At 42.9% G+C, this 10,952-nt stretch overlaps 1 protein-coding gene across 2 annotated transcripts; it reads left to right on the top strand.

Moving 5' to 3' along the window:
- Positions 1 to 3,010: 3,010 nt before the first annotated feature.
- Positions 3,011 to 10,350, top strand: TIMM17A (translocase of inner mitochondrial membrane 17A). Of its 2 annotated transcripts, none has more exons than XM_053393767.1 (6): positions 3,011 to 3,138; positions 4,938 to 5,037; positions 5,472 to 5,535; positions 7,105 to 7,233; positions 7,659 to 7,769; positions 9,176 to 10,350. In XM_053393767.1, exons 1-6 carry the CDS (start codon positions 3,113 to 3,115, stop codon positions 9,244 to 9,246), a joined length of 501 nt encoding a protein of 166 aa, XP_053249742.1. In that variant the 5' UTR covers positions 3,011 to 3,112; the 3' UTR covers positions 9,247 to 10,350. The 2 variants fall into 2 exon arrangements, with proteins under 2 accessions (XP_053249742.1, XP_053249741.1); XM_053393766.1 differs by lacking the exon at positions 3,011 to 3,138 and adding an exon at positions 3,658 to 3,788.
- The last annotated feature ends 602 nt before the right edge of the window (positions 10,351 to 10,952 follow it).

Genomic DNA, 10,952 nt, shown 5'->3' with positions numbered 1-10,952 from the left:
AATGTTATGCAACACAATGTGCTTCTATGAACGAAACAAACAATTGGGGGAGGGCCGTAGTTCAGTAGAAGAGCCTCTGCTTTGCATGCAAGCTTTTCCTCCTTCCATCTGGCATCTCTAGGCAGGGCTGGGTGGGACCTACCAGTAGGTCTAAAATCCTGGAGAGCTGCTGCCTGTCCATGGATGCTAAGCTAGGAGGACTGATGGATTCAGTATAAGGGAGTTTCCTCTGTAGAAAATGACAGCCATTTCTCTGCTATGTATGGTATGGCACACTTTCAAAGCACTGCAAAGCAGACACATACTCCTCCCAAGCACACAGATTAGGGCTGTAATATTAGATTACACATTTCTAGCTCATTGTCACTATGTGCATGTGAAAATACAGTCTTCCTTTGAACATTCACATTGTCAAACATATTTTGATATGGTTTTCTGATCTGGTGAGACGAAGAGCAAATTAAATGGTGCATCTCTTCTACCCTGCAGGTTGCCGGGTCTTAAGCTAACCTAAGGTGCCTATGCCTTTAAATCAGGGATGGGGAACTTGTGACCCTCCTGATCTTGTTAAGACTGCAGGTCCCATCATCTCTGACCTTTGGCCATGCTGGGTGGGGTTGATAGAATTTGGAGTCCAACAACATCTGGATGGCCACAGGTTCCTCATACCCCATTTAAAAGCTTTTAGAGAGCTTCCTGTCCAATTTCTCCAGTTTCCTTTGCCTGTCTTCCTGTTTTGCCTGCTGCTGTGGGACAATACTAGAGTCCTACTTTGCTACTACAGCAAGCAAGAGGAGAGGGTGTACAATGAAGAAGGTGTGACAGTTGCATCTTCTCCTACTGCCTCAGAACACAGAAATGGTTTGGATGATCTGCAGTAGTGGTCAAGGGAGTGGAGCAGTGGCACTTACGGTACCTGACCTCCTGTCACAGGCATCAGTGCAGGATACCAGTAGGAAGAGGGGCAAGACAGCGGCAAGACTGGTGTGGTGCTGACACACCAATAGAATCAGTCTGGAGCCACTAGTGTGTTTTCACTGTACTGACCTTGCACTGCTTGGCCCCTTTTGCCACCAGTAAGCTTCAGTGATGCAGGAGATGGGAGGTTAAGTCTATGCCACTGTCCTCCCCCACCAATCACAACTGCAGATCATCCATCCAATCTGTTTCTGCAATCTGAGGCTCTTGGGACCTGATAGTTGAATCTGGCTCATTACATTTGTTATTTAGATTTACAAAGGAATTATAAAATCATAGAACTGTAGAGCGGGAAGAGACCCCAGGGGTCATCTAGTTCAAGGCCCTGCAGTGCAAGAATCACAGATAAATATGGTTATTTTACTCATATTTACACCTGAAGCCTTCAATGGAGCAAGCACACAAAATTACACCCCAAGAGTGTCTCTCCTTGCTCCTCTCATAGTTTCAGCAAGCTTGGGTCCAAAGCAGCAGCCAGCTGTGGTTCCTGACCTCTTGGTGCAGCCTCTCCCATCCAGTGCTCATGGAGTTCTGCTTACTTCTCCCTTCTGGTAAATTTGCTTTTGCAGTTTTCTAGTTTTCTTCAAATCTTAGGCATCAAAAAGCTAAGCTCCTGACCAGTGAAAAAGAAATTAACTGTAAATTCTCAGCACTCACTTTCAGATTGCTGCTCAATATTTTTGGTGTAGAACTTTGTGGTTTGCTTGTGCAGTTTTCTGGTTTTGTGCAAATCGGAGGAATAAAAAATAAAAATCCTCCATTCAGGAGCATACTGGAGATAGTTATGAGCAAAGCCAGAAAAGAAATGAAGTGGGCACAGAAAGGGGAGTAGCAGAAAGTGACAGCTAAACCACCAACTCAAAACACCAAAACAAATAGCCTGCAATCCGTAGTAGAACACTTTAGAGCCTGATTTTTCCCTCCTTATCAGATTATCCCTGTTTTGAGCAATCCTGATTTTTTAGGAGCAAAGCGTCAACGCTGGTGTTGCTTGAGGTAATGTCATGTAGGCTGCACAAATTAAATGGAAAAGCAAACAGCTGCAAACACTCATTAAATTCCAGTGTGGACAAGCCCAGAAGCATTACAAACTATGTGCCCCATCTGCTGGCGGCTTTTGTTATTTTTTGTTTTTATTATTGTTATTTTATTTTTTCTTCTGAAAAAAAGAAGCAAACAGAAACCCGCTGGACCCCATCCACAGCTTTTTATGATCATTTGAGGATACCTGGTTTGGATCTAAAAGTATTTTTGTTTTCGTTTTGCTTTGTTTTAGCATTGCTTTTTCACTCAACTGTTTCGTGAATTGCCACGTAATTACTGTTTGTGCTTTTCTTCCTTCCCTCCCTCCTCCCGCACCACCTCACTTTCTACACTATTCCACCCCCATTTATTTGGGCGCCAGATACTCAGGATAACTCTTCCTGCATCTGATGAAATAGGCTGTAATCCAGGAAGGTTTATGCCATAATAAATGCGTTAGTCTTTCCGGTGCCAAAACATCATTTGTTGCTTTTTGAATATTTAAAACGGCGCACGAAATGAACTCACTATAAAAAAACTGCCGACATTGACTCAACATCTCTACCGTCTGTCTTTTGCTTTGGAAGAGCGAGTGGGAAACCAAGGAAAAACACATCTATACTATTTCTAGTTCTATGGCGGAATTTCAAAAGAGCCTCCGCGTTAGCCTCTCGCCCCCACTTTGTCGTCTCTTCAGAGGCGCTCCTCGTTTGTAAACATAGAGATATAAATGTAGAGTCATGCTCTTTCGCAGACATAATCGGCACTCTTGCTCTCAAAGCGAACTAGTGTCCCACTCTGCAAAGTACAGAAAGTTCCTCTCTTGGTGTACCACAAACGTGAGCGACACCACACTTGCCAGACTCATGACCGCCCCCCCCCCCGCACTCCCGCGTCCTTCACCAAATGTTCACAGTACGTATCATTCTACAGTGTGTCGCTCTCTTTCCCCCCTTCTCCTCATTCCTATTGGCTCGGCTCCTGGAAGCCGGACGACCAATGGCCGTGCTCAGAGGAGTCTCGCGGGGAAGCGGAGGCGCGGGGGCCCACGTGACTCGCATGCCGGCCGCCGGCTGAGCGAGCGCGTTAGGTACGGAAGCCGGGAGCCAAGATGGAGGAGTACGCGCGCGAGCCTTGGTGAGGAGCCGCATTTCCGCCTCCCGCTTCTCCCGGGAGAGACGAAGAGCGGGACGGAGGGGCGGCGGGCTTGGTCCTTAGCAGGCAGGGCTGGCAGACCCGCTTAGCCTCCCTTTCTTCGGGACCGGCGGGGGGCAAGTGACCTTGGGGAGCCGCGAGTGGGTCAGCCGCCGCCGCCGCCGCCGCCTGACCGGTTGCAGGGGCTGGGGAAGCCTCTCTTGGCCGGGGCGGCGGGGAGCGCCTCGCTTCTGCCTTGGCCAGCTCCCTTGCGGGTGGATGAAGTACCCGATCCCAATGGACGCGACATGGGCTGAAGCTCCCTGTGCCTGGGCAAAATGGGCAGGTTCATTTTGTCCTTTGGCGGAACGCAATTGCAGAAAGGAGGGCGTCTTTTTGCTAAACTGAAAGCTCCTCAGAGTGCCCTTTTAATCTCCCATGTGGCAACTTGGATTTACATGGCTATAACTGGCTATAAGAGAAGGTGCTCTGCAGCTCTATGGGGACAATACCGGCCAGTTTCTCGTGCGTCCTTCACCCATAATCTTTCCAATTTGCTGAGGCTTTGTAGGAAATTGCTGGACCGATACAACCAGTGCATTATGTGTATTCTTCAGCAACATGGTGCATGCTCAGGTTACACTTAAAAGCGGGTTGTTTTAAGAGATGCTGAGTGTACACTTTTGCTTTATAAGATTAAAAGCACATTGTAGGACTATGCAAACAAAAAATATAATACTGCAGAACAGTGGGATCAGCGCACACCTTGCCAGCACTTTATGGATGAGGTTGCTAGATCCACTATACATGGGTTGGGGTGGGGAGATGGCTTGCATTTGTAAATCATTCATGAGGAGCATGCAGCCTTTGGCCTAGTATTGGAGGGGAGAGTGGAAGGGGGACAATTGAAGTGCTTGGAGCAATGTAAGAAGGGAAACCTCTGCAAGTCATCAGTTCTGACCTGTGTTAATGAATGGGGGGGGGGACGGGACACCATAGTGGATGCAGAATTGGAGATACACAGGGTGCACAGACAGACATCACCTTCAAAGACCTTCCCTGGCACCCACAGGTTTCCCCCCTCTTGAGAAAAAATAGTCCTGAAATTATAGCCAATATAATACATGTGTCTGCTTCGTTGTGTGTTGTGCCCACAGCAGCTTCTCTAGTTTACAGATGAGTCCAAACTGGTTGTTGACCTCTGAAGTATAGTTTAAAGCTTAAGTGTTCCAGACCCAATAATTTTCTGCAATGGCAAAATATGGAGGAGAGATTTTGAGTAAATAGTTAATGGGAAATGGCTGTTATACTTTTACAATGTCATATGTCCTTCCTTCATTTATTTCCATTTATGAATAGCTTCCTATGGAACATAACAAAGCAATTAGCAATAATAACATCAACGTTTAAAACAGATACCAGACCCGGCGGGGGGTGGGGAATCTCCACTTAAAAGGATTGTGGAAAAAGAAGAGTCTTCAGCAGGTGCCCAAAAGACAATAGAGACAGCGCCTGCCTGATATGTAATGGGAGGGTATTCTAAATGGTGGGCGCTGCCACACGAAATGGCCAATTATGACATTATACAGAACAGATGCCTTGATGAGATGTAATCTGCAGTAGGCCCTCTCCTGCAGAGCTCAGTGATCTCTTGAATATGTAAGAGGTGAGACAATCTATTAGGTAGATAATCTTTTTAGGTTTAGTGAATAAGGTTATAAAATAATAAAGTGATCCATTTGTTCACTATGATGTGATGTTTGCGAGACTGAGCACATTAATGTATGTGTTCTTTCATTTAGCCCTTGGAGAATAGTGGACGACTGCGGTGGCGCTTTCACAATGGGAGCCATTGGCGGTGGCATCTTTCAAGCTGTCAAAGGATTCAGAAATTCCCCAGTGGTGAGTTTAAATGATTTATTGTGGGTAAGGTTTATGATGATACTTTTTTTAGTGATAGTGAAAATTAATGCACATTTTTTTAAAAAATGGAGACAACTCTATCAAGTTCTATTTCAGGATGTGGCAGAATCAGGCATAGAAGGGCCTTCCATGAGAGAGAAAATTAGATGCTTAGAACCTCTTGAGCTTAGCTCAGAAGATGAAACCAATGTGCAAATAAAAACAGGGTGTGTGGTTTTTTTAAAAAAAGACAACAACCAACAACCCTATTTGCTGTGAGGTGCTATACAGAAACAAGAAACTGACAAAACATGCAACTTGCAGCAAACAAAATATGAAGTGTGTTGTTTTCAGGCTAAATGCATCCTAAATTTAGTATGTGAAGAGCTTCAACTATTGAAATTGTTCCAATTTCGTTCTTTTATCTGTTGCAGGGTGTAAATTATCGGTTGCGGGGTAGTTTGACAGCTATTAAAACCAGAGCACCACAGTTGGGAGGTAATTGCACTATTTACATAATCTCTTTTTCTATTCTGTTTTTAAAGGGATATTGGTAACAGTTCTCACTTCCCTTCCCTTAGTTTACCTTCAGTACATAATTGTTCTTAAATGAATGGGATGATGAAACATTTCTATTCCAAGAACACATGTATATTGATTCATACAACTGGTTTCTTATGGACTATGGCTATGTTGTTTTCTGTTTTCTATGTTTCCCCTCACTGCTACCTCTTAACATTTCCCTTTTTTTGAACACAACCCATATCCAATATCAGTTTTTAGCTCTGTAAGCCTATCTTGGGCTTTACATAGCTTTCTCTCCAACTTTATGAGGTACTTAATAATATATACTGTTGCACGGTCTGGAAAAGTGCAGATGAGACTTGTTCAGGGTTATGCTTCCATTTTTTAAAATGAAAGAATCTAATGTGCACAGGTAAGTGTACATAGAATCTATGGAAATCAGTGGCACCTGCACACATTTTAAGGATGTGTGCGGGATTGTGGCCTTGACCAAAATATCTACTTGGTGCTTTTCTGAAAATGAGCAGGGTGTCTTTTCTCAAGTTTGTTTGTTTGTTTGTTTTTAAAAATCAACTTTGCAGTGTAACTCATGCATGTCATGCTAAACTGTGGTTTACTACAATGTGCAAGCACAGCCAACACCAGGCATTTGCTCCTGTTCCCCTGCCACTGGGCAGGCAGCCAAATAAAACAATTGTCTTGTTTCAACTGACTTTGTTTTGAAGTGCCTGGTTTTTTAACATTGCTAATTGCATTTTATTAATATTGCTAAGCGGATTGAGGACTTGCACAGAATATAGTGCTCCAGAGCTTTGAATTGTTGATGAGAAACGACTGGTGGCGGCCAGTAGATTCAGTTGTAGAGTGCAGTGAATAGAGTCTGTTAGGAAAGGAGAATCTGGATAGTGAGAGACTTTATTCTTATTTCGGGATTTTTAGTTAACATGATAGGAATTACGGGATGTGGGTGTAAACCACTGAGCCTTGGGCTTGCCGGTCGGAAGGTTGGCAGTTCGAATCCCCGCGACGGGGTGAGCTCCCGTTGTTCGGTCCCAGCTCCTGCCAACCTAGCAGTTCAAAAGCACGTCAAAGTGCAAGTAGATAAATAGGTACCACTCTGACGGGAAGGTAAACGGTGTTTCCGTGTTCTGCTCTGGTTTCACCAGAAGCAGCTTAGCCATGCTGGCTATATGACCCCGAAAAACTGTCTATGGACAAACGTTGGCTCCCTCGGCCAGTAAAGAGAGATGAGCGCCGTAACCCCAGTCGTTTGCGACTGGACTTAACCATCAGGGGTCCTTTACCTTTTTAGGAATTATACTTATGAAGACATTTGTGTATTGTCAGCTTCCTGAATAATTATTGGCAGATTTTGTCATGAATTTGCCTTTGCTTCTGTTGTGGGCTTGAAGCGGAATATCTACAGCAACCATTGCCTTTGCTGGGAACATGAAACTGATATCCAGAAACCCAAATAAGGAAACTGCTGTTAAGTACTGTTTTCGCCAGTTCTGAACCCAGATATCTTTCTCCTTCAAATAGGTAGCTTTGCTGTGTGGGGTGGTCTCTTCTCCATGATTGACTGCAGTATGGTGAAAGCAAGAGGAAAAGAAGATCCTTGGAATTCCATCACTAGTGGTGCCTTAACCGGAGCTATTTTAGCTGCAAGAAGTAAGGACACCAGTTTGTAGTGAATGCTTATTGGAAATATTCCACTGAAAATATTTTAATGTCACTTTAAAAAAATGTTAGACAGTCTTATGTGCACATATGCGCTTGACCATTCTTTCCACGGTAAGGGTTGTATTGTTTATAAAAGTAAGAATTTATAATGAACACATGATTGCATCAATATTGCTAAGACAGGAACTTCGACAATTTTAGCATTGAGAGGGGGGGAAATTGAGTTGTAAATTCACTCAAGAATAGAATCATTGAATGCCTTTTATTTGGTAAACAATCCGTACTGCTATTTCTTTCCTGTATTAGCTTAATTATTCTCCCAGCAAATATGTGCACATGTTTGTGAAATAATCTGGTGTACCATTATAAAATATTTTTAAAAGCAACCTTTTTCATATTCTACCTCTTTTCAGATGGGCCAGTTGCCATGGTTGGGTCTGCAGCTATGGGAGGAATTCTTCTGGCTTTAATTGAAGGAGCTGGTATCCTATTAACGAGGTTTGCGTCTACACAGTTTCCAAATGGTAAGATGCCTATCGCATCTTCGGATGCAACACAAGATGTTAGTCATGATTCCTTGAGACTTTATGCTGTTTAGCCATTTGACTTCTGTTTATCTGAGAGAAGGCTATTCTAAACTATATAAAGATCTTTAAACCAAATGGTTTGTTAGGGAAATTAAGATGGTATAATATTGAGGAATCTGGGAGACCAGGAGTGTGACAAGATGAGCTTTCTTATGGATTATGGATTACTCCATAAGATCAATATCTTGATATCTTCACAGAATTGGGAAATGCACACTGATATAAACCAACTATTAAAAACCATGGTTCTTGAACCATATATGGATTAATTCTCAGTGAGGTGGTTGCCTATATGCACACCATTAAACTTTTATTGATTTACACTAAAGCTTGGATTACCAACAGAAATGGTCAAAAAGAAAAACTTTTCAGGTTTTATCCTAGGCTTTCATGAGGATACAGTGGGATAAGTGGTTGTGCTTACAATTGACAGGAAGATGCCCACAATGCCATGTGTAGTGCCTATGAAAATCAGTAATGGGATCTGTTTAGCCAAAGCAGCAAATATACTTTGGAAAGATATGTATGATGAATAGCCTAAATTGCCCAAGTATGCAATTTACCCAGGAATAGCCCAGTTGGTTTCATTGAGTCTTACCTGCTTCATCAGGACTATGAATGTTTCCTTGGCAACTTGCAAATGTCCATGTGCATTTAACTTTCCACTGAAATATACAGCTTGTAGCTGAAAGTGCACTATTTCTCCATTAACCTCCTGCACTATATGCTCCTGGCTGTAATTCCCACCTTCAGGATCCTTACTATAAGCTGATAGGGCATATGTGAGCAACCAGTAAGCTGCATGTACCCCTCCTGCTGTGTGGCCTGCCAGTTCCCCGTTGCCACCATTACTGCCATACTTGCTGCTGCTGCTGCAACAGCCAAGCTCAACATAAAAGGACTTCTGCTTGCTTGCCGTCCCACTCAGAAGTTTTAGGGGTGGTTTTCCTCCACTTCATTGCTGCACTAAACTCATATTTGATCCTGCTGCCCCTGTCTGATCTTCCTTCTTCCTGTTTCCAGCCATAGAGCCTGTGCTGTAAATCCTCTAGAAACCTTGTGGGCTCTATGGCCTGGCTTCCTTTCCATCAGCTCCAGTGTTATTTTACAGTGCTGAGGAGCTAATCCATGCCCCTTTTCATACTCAAAATCTGCTATTGCACAGCACTGGGTATGAAACAGATTAACCTCAGTCTGTGTTTGCAGTTTATGTTTGGTCTACTAGTAGGTACTTAAAACAAGTGTATAGAGTAAGTTATAAATGCTTGATCTGAAGACACACCCACTGTTAACATGCTGCAGAGCATTGAATACTTAATGTTTGTTTTGTGTTTCAAATGCAGGTCCTCAGTTTACAGAAGACCCATCTCAGTTGCAGCCCTCTCCATTTGGGGACTATAGGCAGTATCAATGATTTTGTGTGTCCTCCTGTTTTGTGCGGTACAACAAATTGTCATCCTTTATGAACGAGCAAAATGCAGCGTTATTTGAAGACTTTTCGTTGGATGTGTGCACCTTGGTTTTCTGTACTTTTCACAATATTTAAAAGATAATTATGAATAGTAGGATTCTATTATTGCAAAGTGGATATGAGGTGCTTGAAAAACTCTCTAATTAAGCCTTGTGGTAAGAGGATCAAGCAATGTATTACAGAAGGAAAGGAACCTGTGGCCTTTACAGTGTAGCATTTATCACACTGGTGCCAATTTTAAGGAAAAGAACAGTCATACTGCAACAGAGCTGCCTAGCCCAAGATCTGATGTCTTCCACAAGAGTGGACTAGTATCAGGGCAAATGAGGCTGTCTGCTTTCAGTTTTATACTAGACAATTGGAATTAGGGACAGAAGTGAATAGGGAGTATTTATTTTCTTCCTCCTCCTTACTATCTTCAATGCACAGACAGGTGTGAGAGGTGGTAATTATTTTTCTTAATACAGTGGTCCAACATAAGCACTCAAAGGGATATATTCATAGCAGAACTACTGAAGATAGTTCATAAAAACTCTTACCATTTCTTTGCAGAGTACCTAAGGACTTCAGTTTGCTTTCTCCAGAGTTGTCCTGGGCTACAGGACACTCAAGTTTGAATGGCCATTTTGCATCCTTTACAATTAGATCTTGTATGTAATTCACATATTAATGTAAGAGTGGAATGTTGATCATTTTATGGTGTAATTTGCACGTTGTAGGGTCTACTTCTCAAACAAGAGAAGTATTCAGAGTAAATCTATTACCCCCAAAATGTATTCAACACTTGCACAGCCTGAATATCTCTTTAACACTTTGAATGGACTTTCCACATCCAAATATGAATTGACAATATATTACATCCACAGTCTTCTTAACTGGATCAATGATGATTACTTTTGCCTAAATTAAAATCTGTTTGCAGGTGTCTATAAATGTGGAAAATTGAACAAGCTGAAATACTCCTGCTATTCCAGACATTCAGCATTGTTCAGTGTTCCTCGTTACTGACCGTGCTTTTCCATTAAATGTGGTTATTTATAAATGTCATTTGTCTTTGACCTAATTATGTGAATGAAGAACTTGAATGTACAAGGTGAAAGGCTTCAGAAGCCAAGTCAATTAGAGCTTTGTTTTGGCTCTCAGCAAGTGCAGAGATACAAATTTGGGGGCTGCGGAGGGAATTGGCATCACCCCCCCCTTTGTGGCTCCAGCATTGGGAGGAAACCTTGTGTGGATCTCACTCACCAGCCTGCCCTTTGGCATGGCAAGAGGGGCAAGCAATATTGTCAGACTCTAGCCCCAGATAAATCCACATGGCTTTCAGATAAACTAGTCTTTGGAAAGGGAATGGTAAAAACGATAAGAGCGGATTTCTAAAGAGACGACACAGATCAGCCAAGAGCAAGCCATATAGGCCCATAACTAGCCCCAAACCTACAGAATAGCTATGCAATGGATTGCCTGCACCTGAGAAAATCGTGCAGTTGTTCCGTAGTGTTGAAAATGTTGGCTTTTATAAGCTCTGGAGAAAACTGAACAGGGAAAACAAGGGAGAGGGATGTTTTTGAGCACAATGTCATGCTAATGCCTCATAGAAGTGAGTGAACAAAGTGTGGCTAATCCACAGAAAATGGCTGACGTGGAAGCAG

This window comes from Podarcis raffonei, chromosome 6, assembly GCF_027172205.1.
Source record: "Podarcis raffonei isolate rPodRaf1 chromosome 6, rPodRaf1.pri, whole genome shotgun sequence".
NCBI classification, from domain to species: Eukaryota; Metazoa; Chordata; class Lepidosauria; order Squamata; family Lacertidae; genus Podarcis; species Podarcis raffonei.
This window is presented reverse-complemented; position numbering and strand designations above follow the sequence as displayed.